General features: G+C 45.9%; 1 protein-coding gene across 1 annotated transcript; it reads right to left on the bottom strand.

Moving 5' to 3' along the window:
- Positions 1-7,218: 7,218 nt before the first annotated feature.
- LOC138788589 (dual specificity protein phosphatase 7-like) lies at positions 7,219-16,408 on the bottom strand. Its single transcript, XM_069966621.1, has 3 exons — positions 15,979-16,408; positions 10,448-10,876; positions 7,219-9,078 (listed from the first exon to the last, which is right to left on the bottom strand). Exons 1-3 carry the CDS (start codon positions 16,334-16,336, stop codon positions 8,771-8,773), a joined length of 1,095 nt encoding a protein of 364 aa, XP_069822722.1. The 5' UTR covers positions 16,337-16,408; the 3' UTR covers positions 7,219-8,770.
- Positions 16,409-19,369: the final 2,961 nt, after the last annotated feature.

Below are 19,369 nucleotides of genomic sequence, written 5' to 3'. Positions count from 1 at the left end.
GAACAAGACATACTATAGCCCATAGGCAAACATTTATCACAAAAAATTCACCCTCAAAATGCATGCCTAGAGAATTAAAGCCAGAGGGGTCAACCAGCAAAAGGCGGAACTATAATCAGCCTTTGCCATTAATGCTCCCTACCACCATCTCTTAGGTAGGGCATTGTTAAAAGTTGCGTAATGAACAGCTGTACTATCCTTGTCAATGCTATCATTGAGAGGTATCCCTGCAAAATGTGTCAATCGATGGGAATTAACCTCCTCCTTCCTTCTCCACCAAACCTAAAAGTAAGATATAGAAATTAAGAAAGGGGGACTGGACGAGCAGCAAGGGACCAGCAATTCTGCCTGCCTCCACCTCTTTCTACAACGTATTCAATACCACAGCTTTTTAAAGAGAGACAGACTGTAAATTTTTATGAATAACACAACCCTCACCCTTAGACTCCAGTACAGGAAAACCAAATTTAAAAACATCTGTTGGTTTGGGTACGCCTCTAACAGCAGAAGTAGTCTTTACAAGCTGACAGCTCACCTCAGCCTTCTGTATAGTGCACGGGTCCACATCCAGCAAGCGAAGAAATAGAAGAAACGATGGAACCAGCATACAATAAACTTGTGATATTTATTTCAACTGCATTTACAATTCAGCAAGACTCCATGCAGACTCCAGCAGCTCCACCTCTATGTGTTTCTAGCACATGCACTCTTTGTCACAGATGATGGACTCCATGTTAACCCTTCATTATATAGACATACTCAACACCCGCTGTAATTTTTGCACATTAAAAAAAATAAACACAGTACTAAAAACAAAGACACCATAGGTCCCAATTACCAGGATATGAATAATAATGTTATGCAATACACATGTACATGAACGTCACAGTGCTAGGATATTACTAATGAAAAAGCAATTCACCCATCCGCATCTACCACACTTTTCCGACCAATAAGAACCACAATTTTGGATACATGGTATATGTATGATAGGGGATGAATGTAAAGACCAGATGTTTTGTACATTTCAACATATGCAAGATACATTTAAACTACCGATAGGTTCAATATTTAGGTATTTTCAACTCCGTCATGCCTACCGGGCAAAAATTCCAGGACCGAACCTACCATTTTCTAACTACCCCCTTATAGGGGTATTTAGGTCTCAGGGCCCCAGGGGGCTTATATCAGCCCTGTTTGCATTATAAAATCACCACCACCCCACTCAGGGTGAAGGATAGATGAAGACAAGATTTGGAGGACTGACGCCCTTTCATCCCATCTATATGTGTCGCCTGCTGCAAATAACCGTATGACTCAATTATTCATTACCCATCAAAGCTATCTCACACCGGTGTGTATGCACAGAATGGGTCGGTACCAATCAGAGCAGTGCCACAGATGTAGACACCCCAGATCCGACTTTTGGCACATCATTTGGGCTTGTCCGGTTATTGTAAATTATTAGTCCGAGGTTACCAACTAATTATCCCAGATGATAGGGATCACAGTCCCCTGTACTCCTAAAATTTATTGTTAAATCTTCTTGATAAAGAAAGCTGGCCCCATTACCATAGGATTTTTCTAAAGGAATCTTTATTCATGGCACTTAAGGCAGTGGCGATGCGGTGAATTGGCGCAAGACCCCCCACTCTGGGCACATGGAAAAATTTGATCAACTCCATACTACCCTTTGAATACATTGTTTTTAAGCATAGATGCTGCCCTGAAAAATGTAATACAGTGTGGGACTGATGGTGTAATTCCCCCTTGACCAACTACCAACCCAATAGATATGCCAGAATGAACGAAGCTGTTAGGATGGAAGTATAAGAATAGTCAATGTTTTAGGTAATGAGAGTTATGACGTCCATCATCTGTAAAAAGAGTGCATGTGCTCGAACCGTGTAGAGGTGTAGCTGGTGGAGTCTGCATGGTGCCTTGCTGAATTTTTAATGCAGTTGAAATAAAGATCACAAGTTTTAGCATTTGCATATGAAACCTTGCTGAGTATTGAACGGTTTTGATAAAAAAAACCTGCGGACTCCGCGCCAAAACCCGCCTGCTATCTCTTTCAGTGCTTTCTCTGCTCAAAGAATTGACATGTTGTGGAGTGCAGAGGCGTGCAAAGCCACCCATTGACATAGCAGGTGGGATTCAGTGGGGGGGGGGATGGTTGGTGAAAGCGATACCATGTGAGCAGGATGGTTGGTGATCCCCTTTAGAGCAGAATGGTCGGTGATCTCCTCCTGAGCAGGATGGCTGTTGGTCTCCTCCTGAGCAGGATGGATGTTGGTCTCCTCCTGAGCAGAATGGACGTTGGTCTCCTCCTGAGCAGGATGGATGTTGGTCTCCTCCTGAGCAGAATGGACGTTGGCCTCCTAAACAGGATGGCTGTTGGTCTCCTCCTGAGCAAAATGGATGTTGGTCGGACGTTGGTCTCCTCCTGAGCAGAAGGGATGTTGGTCTCCCCCTGAGCCGGATGGACGTTGATCCCCTCTGGATCAGGCAGCTGACTATGATTGTTGGTGCACAGGGGCATAAATCATCTAGCAGGTCTGCACAAGGATCACCTCCACCAATCAGGAGTCAGCTGATGAGTATCTTGTCTGTTGGAAAGTACCATCCTCAAAAAAACAGTGGCGCACAAAGGGGAACCTGGAATATACTATTTACAGGTTCATGATTCCATTTGCTCATCCAACCAAAATGTGCAGTTGCAAGGACAAAACAGAATCCTAGGTTACCCCAAGTCAGTGAACTTTCAGTGGGACTTTAATTGAAAGCTTGAGGAGGGGAGGGGGGTGAGATGTGGGAAAGATGATGGATTCAGTTTTCTCCATGTTTAGTTTTAGAAAGTGGAATATGAAGCAGACAGATCCTGGGTCCTGGGTGGCAGAGAGGTGACATCTAGACTATTACTTCTCCTGTGCTGATGAGTGAGTTACAGCCTGAAGTTTTTTTTATTCCTGCACTTACCATTCCACAGGCTTCAGGTGTCCATGTATACCTGTACACTCCCCAAAATAGGAAGAGACGCTCTGGAGAATGAACTGCTGCTCAGACAATTGGTGCAAAAAAAACAGCATACTGTTTTCATAAAGAAAAATAAGTTTATTTGAAGTATAAACAACAATCATCATTCTTACATTCTGGAAATCAGAAGCTATATAACCACAACCATTGGTACGTAGAGCACACAACCAGCTTACCAATAAGTGCAGGGGGCGGGGAGGGCAGCCACCAACCGCCCAACATGAGAAGCTGTTAGTACAAGAAAGACACTGCCCATGTTGCCCATAACTTATCGAAGCAATGAGATTCCACCTTCCCCAGCTCAATTCTACCCCTTAAGGGGGATCCCTACTTGTGAGGAATGGGGCAAGGTCTGAGATCTTATTTCTATATGTCAACACTATGAGACAAAGGACAAGGCTCCCCTCCCTCCATGTAGCAGAGGTGATTGTGCGGCCTCCATATTGTGCCCCCTTTCTGGCAAGCAAGTTGTGCGTTCTATGTGCACGTTCATTGTATCAGACATTCAGAACAATGACATTCTCATACATTTTATGAAACTTCTTTCTGCAGGAGAATACAAAAAGTGGAAAAGGTCCCAGATTCATTAAGCCTCTGATTCATATAAAGTGTGCGACTGGTAGAAAAGACGGTCACTATCTTACACTGCGGCCAGGAATACAAATGCTGATTAGACCAATTACATAAAGTATAAATATAGGCAGCCGAAAAGATCCGCATCAAAGAAACCAAGAGGTTTAAAATAAGAAGAAACAGTACTTAAAAAATAGACAAGCAATACAAAAAGGTAAAAATTAAAGAAAAGACATTTACTGATGAAAAAATAGGAATGAGGTACAAATATAATGTGAGAACTGGACACTTGATTTCATTGGTGTTTAGTAACTTAAATGAGGACCCCAACCCACAGGTGTACACAGACCTCGCGTCTGTCACACAGGAGCTGCTGCTTTAGCCAGATAGGCAGGAGTTTGTCCTGTTGCCCTTCAAGGGAATTACTTGACAATCACTTACATCTTTGGAGATGATCTGTCTACCATTACAGATAGTATAACGGCTTCTAACAGCAGAGGAAAAGCCTCATACCAGAGCAGGCACAGGCACTCAATACCCTCCATCTAATACTGGAATCAAAAAACTGGATGGAGGCTGCGGAAAATCTATTGGGGTGCAGAGGTAGCAGCTGCACTGGGGCCCTGGTTCCTGAGCAGCCCCATAAGAAATCACCAGTGTTATAAATGGCACATGGTAGACATGGGGTCCTGGTACACATTGTGAATTGGGGTCCAGAAGCTACAAGTTACCCATCTGGGTGCACTTATACTTTAAATATTGGCTTCACTATGGCACATGAGCGTTCATAGAAGTGGGCATAACCACAAGCTTTATATTTACAGAACTGGAACATACAGTTTCTCAGTGGTAGCAGAATCCTGCATGCAGGACACCATTAAAGTGAACCTCCACCTTCTAACATCATTTTACAGTTTAGTTCTTTAAATGTTGAGTAAGGCCATGTTCTCAGAACATATATGTGTTGTAGAAATCACGGCCGTTGCAACAACGGTCGTGATTTATACAGCACACATGTTGTATTGAAAGCATAGGATCCCGGCCGGAGAGTATACACATGGTATACACTCCGTCCAGGATCCCTAGCGGCGCCGCGAGAAACTGACATGTGCCAGTGCACACAATGGAGCGTGCAGCTACAGCCGCACACTCCATTGTGAGAAGTAGGGAATTCTGATGCGGGCGTGCATGGATGCACCCGCATCAGAATTCAGCGGTGCTAAAGATTATCTGGCCGGTACTGCAGTACCGGCCGGGAAGATCTTTTCTGAGACCGGCCGTTCTGTGACCCAGTCAGGTCACGGAACGGCCGGTGTCTTACAAAATGTGAACATAGCCTTACTCTGCATATGTTATGGGGGACCCATTATCTGGATTCACAATACTGCTGGTTAACACTGTGCTGCCAGGTGACAACAGACACAGGAATAATCGTTCACACCACAGACATTACATGTCCTGCCAGCAGTGCTTTGCTGTCTTTAGGAAGCCAAAAAGCTTAGCCAGGGTTCTATAATAAACTACAGTGTGGTGCATTGAGGAAGATACAGCAAACTGGTGTAAACATTGCATCTCCCACAATGCATTACATTACAACAAAGATTAATCTAACACTGGACCAACAGGGGATACTAAAGCCCCTAATACACAGGGCTATCAGGGGGAGCAAGAGAGCTCCGACCTGTCAGGTCAGCGCTTGCTTGCTTCTCATTTCCCGCTTGCTGCCGGCACTATTACACACTCCGACAGCAAGCGGGTAAGTGCAGGGGCGCGGGGAGCTGCAAAGAGGCTCCTGGATGATACGTACAGGGAGCAGAAAGGAGATAGCGGCGGTCTGCTGCCGGTGCTCCTAATACACAGAGCGATGGCAGCAGATTGTGGCTATCCTAGACATTAGTCTTTTAACATGTTGAAAGACAACGATCAGCCAACATTGTGCATGTCGGCTGATCGTTGTCTTTTATTACATGAAAATCGTCCAAATACGGGCGATAATTGCTTTGTGTAATAGGACCTTAAGTCATGGAGTTTTGGTTATATCTGAAGTAGATAATAGTTCAAGATCATCTCAGACTAATGTCAGATTATAATTGGATATAAACTGTGAAATGACATTTAAAAAATGAACCTGCCCTTTAATTGCACCTGCCCTTAATGCTGCAGCAACGCTCTATCCCAATAACATGGACGCAGTAAAGAAGGGATTCTACATAAAGTGCTGAAGCGCCAACTCTCATCCACACTACTGAGGCTTTGAGGAAAGCTTCCCCATTCCCTTAGTCAGGCCTCTATACCCTAATGAAGTAATAGGTGAAAAGTCATGGCTGGTGTGGTATCTGTGTATAGGCAGAGCACACTAAGACGTACAAGGCACAACATAAGACAAGTCTATGATTTGGCAGTGATGAGGCCTGAGCCATCAATCTAATCTGTAATTACGCAATAAAATAGAATTATTATAGTTATTATTGGAGGGGGGAGTAATAACTGGGTTTTCTATAAATACTTTGGAGGACATGGCACAAATATTGTAACACCAGGATGGCATAATCCAACCGTGTGGTAACTGGAGAGGATGGTCTGCTGTGGAGGAAGATATACTAACAGTGGCATCAGTCAACCTGAAGTTCACCAAAGAAAATTTCCAATCATTCGGCATTAACCAGTCTGAACCATCAGACATGGGTAACTCCTCCTTGATGATTGGGGGATCAATGTAGGGACTAAAATTGTCCCATGATGTATATTCAGGATTTCTAGAACACGATGTGTTGGATTAATAACATTTTACATACTTTACTTAGTTTGGCGTCTATGCACTGGTTTAAAGGACCACAGCTATAACAAAGTGAAGCAAGCATCTGTTCTGGGAGACTGGTGGATGTAACTACAACACCCATTATCTGCTGTAGATCCAGGACCCATGATCCTCAAGGATGGAGCTGGAGAGAGTTTTATCCTGAAGAAACAACAATCATGCCCCGGGAGGGTTCAGCACCGATAATTCAATTGCAAGCAGCAAATATGGCTATATATTTATAATGCTTCATCGGTAGCACCTTAAGTTTAATAGGACCTACTGTCCTCACTGAGCTGATAGGAAAAGAGTGCCACTTCAGTTCTAGTATATCACGAAAGACAAAGCCTCCCTCTTAAATGGTATCTCCACTTCTCATCACCATTTACAGGTTATGTGAAGTCATTGAACAAGCAGGGGGTCCTGGGAGATTTCAGTTCTGAAGCTTGAAGAACAGTAAGTACAGCTATGGGGTATAATACAGGTTGTCAATAAGGATGAGTACAAAATAATAATGGATGTACACAGTGACTCCACTGCTTATGGCGATTAGTTCTATAAATGACTTGTAAAATGTGGTTCAGAGATAAACATACACTGTTAGGGTTTGTTCACATGACAAACTGAAAAGGAAGAAAAGCCTGGTTCAGAATTATGTGGATTTTAAAGTGTGGCTGTCATTATGAATATTCACATGATCTGCAGCTTGCACGAGCCCCATTCTGATATATGGAGTGGTGAAGATTTGTAATGGCAGGTACATGTCCTATTGATTTCAATGAGAAAGGCCATGCACAAACATGCAGAAAATGTTACCTTTTTCCCCCCCTACTATGAAATCCACTCCTTGCTAAATCCACCTTGCTAAATCTGATGATCTGGGGAAAGGTACATAAGCTATTATATGAGCCCCACATCAGTGTGGCTGTGTTTTATAGCTACCTCAAGTTAAAGGGGTCTTTAAAGGGGTAGTGCGGCGCTCAGAAATTATTCACAGAATAACACACATTACAAAGCTATACAACTTTGTAATGTATGTTATGTCTGTGAATGGCCCCCTTCCCCGTGTCCCACCACCCCCACCCGTGTACCCGGAAGTGTGGTGCGCTATACATACCTGTCACGTGCCGACACGGGCGGACGGGGAACAGCTCCGGCTGTTCCGAATGCCGGCCGCCCTCTGCAGCGTCATCCGATGCTCAGCCGCGATTGGCTGAGCATAACTGTGCTCAGCCAATCGCGGCTGAGCACAGTTGTGACGCGGCGTAGGGGGGACGGGCGGCAGCGACTCGGCCGTCCGTCCAAAGATGACATTTGGCACAAGATGGCAGACGGCCCTCGACACGGATCAGGTAATGTATAATGCACCACACTTCCGGGTACACGGGTAAGGGGGCGATTCACAGACATAACATACATTACAAAGTTGTATAACTTTGTAATGTGTGTTATTCTGTGAATAATTTCTGAGCGCGGCACTACCCCTTTAATGCCTTATAAACTGCGCATGACGGTGAGTAAACACAGAGGCTGTGCCCTCAGGAACACTGATCATTGTAGCAGGCAACCGTTCCACATGAATACAATTTGCATAGGATAAGGAAGGGGCAGGGGCCTACCTGATATGAACACTTTTACACTGTTAGTGCTGTAGACAACTGCCAATACTATTAATGTGGCACAATAGAAAACCATGCAGTAGCTGAATAAAGTAATACCCAATCACAGAAAAGCACAGGAGAGAGAACACGGCATTCACCCCTCTGGCAACGCGATGGTCTTCCCATCTTACATCATCCTGTAAACTGTGCAAACAGCATTTGGTCAATAGAAACATTTGGTTTATAAAAACAATACAAAAAATATATAATATACAAATAGAAAAGAAAAAAGAAAAGTTTCAGGGATCTTCTCGTAGAAAAAAAAAATAGAAAACTCTGATTAACGAAATCACCCACCAAATATTATTAGCTGATTAGTCAAATATTATTTACCCTCCACCTTAAGGACACCTCCCCGATCTAGAACGTCTCCACAGATGCCATGCGGTGATCGTGGAATGACGCCACCGCAGAGAACGTGTCTAGAGCAGGAAGCTGCTCTGATATCTAACTTCTGTGAAATTCCTTTCACTATGTGTTAATGTTAAGACAGAAACTGCCCAGGATATAAAAATAAAAATAGCCATTTCCTCTATACGGGTCTCAATGCCGGTTTGTTAAGTGCAAGATGAAAACCAGAAGCGACTTCTGCTCCGTTTCTCGGATATAAAACGCAAGAACTTACAGATCACAAAGGATGAACATACAAGACACTCATCATCCATCGCTCCCCCGCCACATACGGACCGGAGGAGTTACAAGATCATGTGAACTCCAGGCTGTCCAGCTGGAAGAGATTGTTATTGGTCGGTGTGGTGAAGTACAGCTGGTTTGTGGGTGACCGGATATCACAGGGACTTTTCAATCCCAGGGTCCTTTCGAAGTCCAGCAGCTGTCCCATAAAGTTAAAGTTTGGCGAGATGTTTGACTTTTTCCTCTTCACAAAATCATAGGCATCGTTCAGCGAGAGGTTAAGCTTCTGCATGAGGTACGCCACGGTGACCGTGACCGAACGGCTGATTCCTGCCAGACAGTGGACGAGGATCCCACACTTATTGGAACGAGCCTCATCTGAAACAACACATATTACAATTACAATAAATGAGGCGTCCAAGACTGGTCTGCAACTTTCTGGTAGGCTTTGTGTTCTAGGTTCTATCCCTTTTAGGATTTCTACTTGCTGTCAGTGAACAGGGACTTTCTTATTTACATGTAGTTCTAAACAAATACTTCTCACAGCTGAGAGTTTGTTTCAATATATCAAGACCAGTCATCTGTAAGCACACATCCATACTACCTGCACTGCAACACACTCATCAGCTGTATGAGCGGCACTAGGTCAGATCTCAGTTACAAATGGTTATTCACAGACAACAGATGTGGGAAATGGTGAAAAACTGAAACACAGATCGAGTAGAGTATCATTTTTAATACTCTATTCACATACAAAGCTGCATCCAGTTCTGGATGTGGATGGAGTAGAGTGAATATGCCAGCAGCAGAAGCACAACCCCCTCCCTCTATCCCACTAGTGCACACAGTCTCTATAGCAAAACGTTATCAGTTCCTGCCCCTGAGACACAGACGACCGATAACCCACAGCGGCCGCTGACATCACACACTTGTACTTTGTATCCAGACACAATAACCAACAATCTGGAGAAAGACAAAGAAAAAGCCATCTGCTGCTGGGATCTCATTCAATATAGAGCGTGAAGTTTAATAACTGAAAAGTAAACGGAAACAAATTCACTGCTTACATCCAGTAGTCTCACACCTGGTAATATGGTGCAATTTGTATCCAGTGTAGAGTATACTCGGATATAAAACACATCAGGAGCACAAATCTCCCTCCCGCCAATGTGTCAGTCTTGGGTACAGGCAGTTATGGGGCGTTTACATGGCCAGATTTATCTGGCAGATTTTGGAAGCCACAGCCAGGAATGGATTTGAAAAGAGGAAAAATCTCAGTCTTTCCTTTAGGACCTGTCCCCTGTTTATAGTCTGTTCCTGGCTTTGGCTTTAAAAAAATGTCAGATAAATCTGTCTGTGTAAACACACCATTGGGGTGGGTTCACACTGAGAAATTCTCACGGATAAATTCTGCGGAATTCCAGTGCCTTTCTGCCGGCTCCATAGACACCATTCTATGGGCCAGCTGATTCCGCAATCCGCCGAAAGAACTGACACGTCAATTCTTTCGGCGGAATGTGGAATCAGCCGGCCCATAGAATGGTGTCTATGGAGCCGGCGGAAAGGCGCGCGGTCGTTCGCACGTACAGACGACAGAATTCTGCAGAATTTATCTGCGAGAATTCCTCAGTGTAAACCCACCCTCAAAGAGGAATGTTTAGGCTGGACACAACTGTAACTGTGGGAGGTATGAGGTCTGCTCAGGCATGGGTTTTAAATGCAAATATTTCTGTTCAAGATCACCTACCAATAAAGGATATGGCCTCCGGGAAGAACTGCGACAGATTCTGGCTCCAGTGATCGGAGATGGGGATCTGCTTGTACTTGAATTCTCCATTGTGTTCGAATGTGTTGGGCAGGTTCGGCGTCACGTTCAGGATGTATTTGATGTTATATTTCCCCAATATATCCAAATTAGCGGAATCTTTTGCGCAGCCAAGGTACAAATAGGGAAGAATCTGGACGGGGAATGTGGTCTGATTGGTGAGGGCAGGGCTTCCTTCTGATTCAGTCGCACTGTTGGGTTCTCGATCAGATTCGCCATCAGAACCTTCTGAACTTATTCTCAAACTGCTCATTCCGAGCAGAGAATCCGGTGATGGATCAGTGGGGGAGGGGATCTCCAAGCCGAGCTCGCAATGCTCCGGGTACTCCCTTTGGAATTTACTGTATCCACCTGGAAATACGAAGACACAAACAATGAACAGTAATCCTCCGCCATCACCACCCCCTGCAGGCATGGAGGTTACAGACATAAAACTACAAAAGGTTTTTTTTTTGTTGGGTTTTGTCAATTTTTTTATCTTAAATCCTAATTGCAACAATGTAGCATCTGCCCTCTGCTGTAATAAGAGCAACACTGCCAAGTGTAAACATGCAGCAATGGGTTATTCATGCGGCTGCGCTATTTAGACATGATTTCTGATCTCTGATTGTATGGCTGTATAAAAGCAAGATGGCACCTGTGGTGTTTTTTTTTTTTTTTAAATAATAATGGAAGGGGGGGTGACCTTTATGGTTTCAATAAGAATAGGGGTTGGAGGTCACCCGTAGAGTGTATATAAGTCTGCACAGCGTGATGTGACAAGTCGACTCCACCCGCCTTCCCGGACGTTCCCTTTATTACACACGCGAATTATGACACCCACGCAGCATGTGTCAGTAACCCCCGGCATGCTGGAGCCTGTCTAACACCCTGACCAGGAAACGTCACAAGAAGATGCCAAAGGCGAGAGCATCGTAGGGAGCAGCACTGAACCAGAAACACATAGGAGTTTCACAGTTATATCTGTCTCTGGAAAAGCTGATTGACTACTAATATGGCGACTGGCTCCCGCTCAAGAGTGTGAACTATGATGCTTTGTAGGGAGATGGCCTGCTGAGTATAGCACATTACAACAATCTATACAGATGTAGCAGAGCCAAGTCTGTCATCTCATGGGGCAATCTGCTTTTACGCAGGTCTCTAGCTACATACAGCTTCACATCTACAACTCCATCTGCTCCATCTTCATTGCCCTAAACTGAGGATGGCCTGGTGCAGATATGCTGTGGATTTACTGTAGGTATGCAGGACATTGACATCAGGATTGACTTTACTGTCACTTAAAGGGGTATTCCAGCTGTGTAAAACTTTGGATATGTTGCTCCTCTGGCAGAGAACATAAACATGCTGGTCCTACATTTCAATGCTCCCCAATGTCCTCCTATGGCAACTCAGGGTCCCCTGCTAAACAATTCCAGACTTGTCTGGGCAGTGACAGCTCGCTCAGCCAATCATTGGCCGTGGTGCTGTCCCATCTCAGTCAGCGATTATCCCGGGCTTGTCTTGGCAGAAACAGCCCACTCAGCCAGTCATTGGCCACGGTGCTGTTCCATCTCAGTCAGCGATTATCACGACTCGTCTGGGCAGTGACAGCCCCCCTCAGTCAATCACTGGCCACGGTGCTGTCCCATCTCAGTCAGCGATTATCCCGGGCTTGTCTTGGCAGCGACAGCCTGCTCAGCCAATCACTGGCCACTGTGCAGTCCCAGCTTAATCAGTGATTGGCTAAGTAGGCTGTCACTGCCGAGACGAGCTTGTCTTTAAGGGAAGTCGTACAGCAGGGACACCAGAGATGCCATAGGAAGACCCCAGAGAAGCGAGGAGCGGTGGGAATAGCATGCTTCTTATGTTCTCCACCAGGGCAGCAACATATTAAAGGTTTTACACAGCCAGAATACCTCTTTAATGGGACTGTTCCTCAGATTTTCTATGAACACTCTGTAGGGCAAAAGGTAGAATGCTACTTAAAGCCAAGGTAGCTTTTTCTATTCTGCTGTTGTCAGTGCCAAAATCTGCAAGGAACTTTTCTGTCGTGTATAAACAGGGCTTGAGGAACAATGGTACATTCGCATGCATTAGATGAGAACTGATGCAGATTTAGGCCATGTTCACATTGCGTGAAACACCGGCCGTTCTGTGACCCCAGTGTTACTGTGATCATCCGGACAAAACTGAATGATCTTTATTTCTGCTGAATTCGGATGCGGGTTCACCCGAATCCCAATTCACCGCTGCACACAATGGAGCCCCTGAAAAAATGTCATTTGCATTAGAAACTGGAGCTTTTCCATTTCTGTTAATTCATTTCTTAATTGAAAATTACCAAAAATCTGGACTGCAGGCTCTGCGATGTGGGTTATAGATACCTTCAAAGTGTTTTAAACCTTTCATTTTAAAAAATTTGACATGTTAAAGGTTTTGGGTCTGAAAGATTAAACCCTAAAAGGTCCCAACTCACTTTGTACTGATGCTGGCTTTCAGCTGTCAGTATAAAGTGTATGGGGGTCTCTTGAGTCTCCAGTGACAGATAATGTCCACGGAGATAGGGGTCCAGCGTGATGAAACTTCATTGCCCGACCCTTTTGTTCTCTGAGAGATAAGCTGCTGCCAGAGCTGTGCGAGTGCAGCTTAAACTCTCCCCATAGAGACCACAGAAAAGTATAGGGAAGATAGGAGAGTAACGATTGGCTGAACAATCATTCGCTGACAGTTATTAAAGGTGTATATGGCCACCTTTACTGATTGTTAGATACAGCCAGAAGTGCCAAACTAATTAATTCTCTACCTGTCTCACTGTCCATGACAAATTCTATAGGCTATTCTTCTGCTGTGATCCTGATTTATCAGTCACTCTCAGGCAGATAGCAACAAATCACATTCACTCATAATGAGACTCTGTCAGCAGGTTTATGAAGTCCTGTAAGGGTAGCATAAACTAGTGACAAAGAAGCTGAACAGAATGATGTATCACTTACATTGTTCTGTGCAGCTGATTTAGAGATATCCTCCTGAATAACATGGACAAGAAGTAGTCCTCTCCATTATGTGCATGAGCCCAGTAGTCCTGGATATTCATGAGCAGCAGAAAACTCCGTCCACCAGCTGCTGATTGGCAGTTATCTATCCATGCTGTGTATAGGCAGTCAACTGTCAATCAGCAGTTGGAGGGTGGGGGGAGGGGTGCGACAAGAATCCTATTCTCCTGTATATTGGGACAGCTGAACAGAATAATGTAATTGTCCTATTACAAAGAGCCGATCATCGCTCTGTGTAATAGAGACAATGATCAGTCGGTGAAATGATCATCAGCTGATCGTTTCTTTAGGTCCAGACCTAAAATCATCGGCAGCCAACCAAGCATCGCTACATGTACTGGCGATGCATGGCCAATGGCCAAGGACTGCCCTAACAGTAAATACTTTACCTATCCCCCCTCATGGTCTTCTCCTGAACTCTGTATGCATCGCGGCACCATGTGCCATGGTTTTGGAGCAGCCTGTCTGACCTGACAGGACGCTCTGAAGCCACAGCATGTAGTGCCAGGACGCATACAGAGAACAGAAGACAGGGAGCTTGGGACAGGTTAAGTATTTACTGTTTGGGCAGGGGCTGCATGGACATCGCTAACGATGTCCGTGCAGCCCTTACTAAACAATTATCAGGCCATATAATAGGTCCAGTAAACGATCTAGCAGATCGGCGTTTGTTTACAGTATTGATCAGGCCTTCATCAGACCGTCTAATACAACCCTAATACACCGATCTGTTCAACATATCTGTCACTTGCTTATGCTGCCCTCATTTAAGGCGGCATAAACCTAGAGACAGATTCCCTGAAAGCTAAGCTGTGATTTGTTGCTATTTGTCTAAGACTAAAATATCTCCAATTTTTGAGTCAGTGGGAGTAGCGCTGAGCACTCCTCCCCACTTGTTTTAGCAATTTGTGGGGGTCTGAACACACAGATCCCCAATAATCAAAACTGCTTGAAAATTGCATTTTTAAGGGGGTATCCAAACATGTCACACAGGATACGTTGAAAATTTCTGGCAGGTACGCAGTCCTTTTTTTTTTTTTTTTTTTAACGAATACTGCGTGATAGCTAAATGATAGGTACACCTAAGGGCCAGTTCACGCAGAGTAAAAGTGGTGGAATTCCACCTGCCACAGTGTTCAAGTCTGTCTATGGGACAGCTCGCGCACCTCCTCTCTCCGCTCAAAGAATTAACATGTCAAATCTTTGAGTGGAGAGGCCCGCGAGCCGTCCTATAGACAGACTGTATGACAAAGCAGGATTCCGCGGCAGACAGTTCCACCGCTTTTACTCCATATGAACTGGTTTTTAAAGTCTATCTGTCAAGGAAAAGCCTTTTGCCACGTTACAGAGATGTCAAAAGATTTTAGTAGTATGGTTCTGCGTGTTCAGACCACAACGGATCAGGTGATTAAGCCATGAGAGGGGTGCGCAGCTCCATTGAATTACATTCCACAGCCATCTTGGTCACATGACACTGGAAGACAACACGTTAATTGTGAACCTCTCCTGGCCCCTCTCCTGATATAAAATCTGACATATCAAACTTTTTTTTTTTTGTGACATAGCTCATTTAACACTTATTGCTATCCACAGGATGGGGGATAAGTGTCTAATTTTGGGGGCGTCTAAATGTCAGTACCCCTGCTATCTGCAGCAGCACTCAACAGAGAAAAGTGACCCCTGCGACATAACGGGACTGTGATGGGACAGTAGAAAAGTTGTTACAGATCACAAGTCGCCCACAACTTTGCTTCTGTAGACCTCAATGCAAGTGGTATTTACAGGCTAGGCTTATGGAGGATTTCTGGCCGGGATGGTGATGCCGCTTTACCTGCATCGTAGTTAATGAAAGCGAAAGTGCGGTCACACTCCGACTCTATGATACTACAAATTCTGGAAGAGTTCCTGACCACTGTCGGTAAAGCGGAGCTGTCACTGTGAGGGCTTCTAAACCTCCCCTAGCAGACACTGCTGCCCATGGACATTTAGTTGCCATGGAAACGTCCAAAGCATTGGAGTTCAGTGCACAAGCCCTAGTGAGAAGAATAGGGCTCCTGCCTGGACTGACAGGATATGTCCACAGCAACAAGTGCACAGGGAAGCTGAGAGGCCCTCATGGCGACAGCACCACTGCCATTAGGCCACATGGGGACATATAGGGACAGATGTGAGATGCAGGTTTCAGTCACAAGTATCTTCGCCACCATTGAGCTCCAACTTCTCTGCAGTTTGAATCTTTTTTTAGCAACTAAAGCAAAAGTATAATAGATAAATGTTTGTGTAAGCACAGTGTGCGTCATGGCCGCCGTGGTCGTGTAGTAATAGATATATCAGAGCCCCGCCCCCTCCCGCGGACTACATCTCCCAGGACACCCCAGTCCGCGCGCTGCACTCTGGGAGTTGTAGTCCGGGACGTACCTCTCAGGTAGTGGGCTCGGCAGCCGTCTTCCCGCAGCTTGTGGAGCAGGAGGCCGAGCACCGAGCTCTGGTTGTCCGGCCAGTCCAGCGTCGCCTCGTCGTACAGCAGCACGGTGTCGGCTTGTCGGCGGCGGGAGAAGGCCTCGGCGTCGCTGGCGATGACGGAGCGGACGGACATGCTGCCTGTGCGGAGGCGGCGCAGCATCAGGCCGGGGACGGTGACGCTGACGGCCGCCTCGATGTGAGCCGCCTGGTAGCGCTCCTGGGGGCGGCAGTCCAGCAGTAGGAGGCCGCTCCCGCCGCTCTCCAGACACTCCTGCAGCCACCGGACGCTCTTACTGGGGGGCGCCGCCGCCATCGGGGCCAGCGCCGGACGCCGCGCACCGAGACACCCGGGATCCCCTCCTCCGGGAGGAGCCAGCGCCGGGGCCGCGCCTGTCACTGAGCCGGGAGCGCGCACAGCAAACGTCACCGCTAACCGGGAGCGACTGCACTGAGCCCCGACGTGTAATGCTATAACAGCATAGAGCCCCAACGTGTCATACTATAACAGCATAAAGCCCCAACGTGTCATACTATAACAGCATAGAGCCCCAACGTGTAATGCTATAATAACATAGAGCCCCAACGTGTCATACTATAACAGCATAGAGCCCCGACGTGTCATACTATAACAGCATAGAGCCCCGACGTGTCATACTATAACAGCATAGAGCCCCGACGTGTCATACTATAACAGCATAGAGCCCCGACGTGTCATACTATAACAGCATAGAGCCCCGACGTGTCATACTATAACAGCATAGAGCCCCGACGTGTCATACTATAACAGCATAGAGCCCCGACGTGTCATACTATAACAGCATAGAGCCCCGACGTGTCATACTATAACAGCATAGAGCCCCGACGTGTCATACTATAACAGCATAGAGCCCCGACGTGTCATACTATAACAGCATAGAGCCCCGACGTGTAATGCTATAACAGCATAGAGCCCCGACGTGTAATGCTATAACAGCATAGAGCCCCGACGTGTAATGCTATAACAGCATAGAGCCCCGACGTGTAATGCTATAACGGCATAGAGCCCCGACGTGTAATGCTATAACGGCATAGAGCCCCGACGTGTAATGCTATAACGGCATAGAGCCCCGACGTGTAATGCTATAACGGCATAGAGCCCCGACGTGTAATGCTATAACGGCATAGAGCCCCGACGTGTAATGCTATAACGGCATAGAGCCCCGACGTGTAATGCTATAACGGCATAGAGCCCCGACGTGTAATGCTATAACGGCATAGAGCCCCGACGTGTCATGCTATAACGGCATAGAGCCCCGACGTGTCATGCTATAACAGCATAGAGCCCCGACGTGTCATGCTATAACAGCATAGAGCCCCGACGTGTCATGCTATAACAGCATAGAGCCCCGACGTGTCATGCTATAACAGCATAGAGCCCCGACGTGTCATGCTATAACAGCATAGAGCCCCGACGTGTCATGCTATAACAGCATAGAGCCCCGACGTGTCATGCTATAACAGCATAGAGCCCCGACGTGTCATGCTATAACAGCATAGAGCCCCGACGTGTCATGCTATAACAGCATAGAGCCCCGACGTGTCATGCTATAACAGCATAGAGCCCCGACGTGTTAATACTATAACAGCATAGAGCCCCAACGTGTAATACTGTAATATAATAACAGCCCCAACGTGTAATACTATAACAGCATAGAGCCCCAACGTGTAATACTGTAATATAATAACAGCCCCAACGTGTAATACTATAACAGCCTAGAGCCCCGACGTGTCATACTATAACAGCATAGAGCCCCGACGTGTCATACTATAACAGCCTAGAGCCCCGACGTGTCATGCTATAACAGCCTAGAGCCCCGACGTGTCATGCTATAACAGCCTAGAGCCCCGACGTGTCATGCTATAACAGCCTAGAGCCCCGACGTGTCATGCTATAACAGCCTAGAGCCCCGACGTGTCATGCTATAACAGCATAGAGCCCCGACGTGTCATGCTATAACAGCATAGAGCCCCGACGTGTCATGCTATAACAGCATAGAGCCCCGACGTGTCATGCTATAACAGCATAGAGCCCCGACGTGTCATGCTATAACAGCATAGAGCCCCGACGTGTCATGCTATAACAGCATAGAGCCCCGACGTGTCATGCTATAACAGCATAGAGCCCCGACGTGTCATGCTATAACAGCATAGAGCCCCGACGTGTCATGCTATAACAGCATAGAGCCCCGACGTGTCATGCTATAACAGCATAGAGCCCCGACGTGTAATACTATAACAGCATAGAGCCCCAACGTGTAATACTATAACAGCATAGAGCCCCAACGTGTAATACTATAACAGCATAGAGCCCCAATGTGTAATACTGTAATTTAACAGCATAGAGCCCCAACGTGTAATACTATAACAGCATAGAGCCCCAACGTGTCATACTATAACAGCATAGAGCCCCAACGTGTAATACTATAACAGCATAGAGCCCCGACGTGTCATACTATAACAGCACTGAGCCCCAACGTGTAATACTATAACAGCATAGAGCCCCAACGTGTAATACTATAACAGCATACAGCCCCAACGTGTAATACTATAACAGCATAGAGCCCCAACGTGTAATACTATAACAGCATAGAGCCCCAACATGTAATACTATAACAGCATAGAGCCCCAACGTGTAATACTATAACAGCATAGAGCCCCAACGTGTCATACTATAACAGCATAGAGCCCCAACGTGTAATACTATAACAGCATAGAGCCCCGACGTGTCATACTATAACAGCATAGAGCCCCGACGTGTCATACTATAACAGCACTGAGCCCCAACGTGTAATACTATAACAGCATAGAGCCCCAACGTGTAATACTATAACAGCATAGAGCCCCAACGTGTAATACTATAACAGCATAGAGCCCCAACAGCCTAGAGCCCCAAAGTGTAATACTGTAATATAATAACAGAGCCCCAACGTGTAATACTGTTACAGCATAGAGCCCCAACGTGTAATACCAGAATACAGTGACAGCATAGAGCCCCAACCAGAATAGTGAGGGCAGCAGTACAGAAAGGAGTAAGGGCGAACAACAATCACTTATAATAAAAGATATAAGAGTTGAGTTATAAGAAACTAACAGGATCTATCTGGTCAGACCCCCCCCACAGATCAGCAAGTTATTACCTACTCTAGAACTGTGACTTTCCCCTACAGGTTTCTGTGGTTTCATTAACCGACAGCAAGCAGAGGTCTTGAAATGTTTTTAGAACTGTAACAAAGTCTACTAGTCTACTAAAGCTGTAGAGAGTCTTTAGAAGACACTTCTGTGTCTGTGGGTGGTGCACGTAGTACAA

This window comes from Dendropsophus ebraccatus, chromosome 4, assembly GCF_027789765.1.
Source record: "Dendropsophus ebraccatus isolate aDenEbr1 chromosome 4, aDenEbr1.pat, whole genome shotgun sequence".
Lineage (NCBI taxonomy): Eukaryota > Metazoa > Chordata > Amphibia > Anura > Hylidae > Dendropsophus > Dendropsophus ebraccatus.
This window is presented reverse-complemented; position numbering and strand designations above follow the sequence as displayed.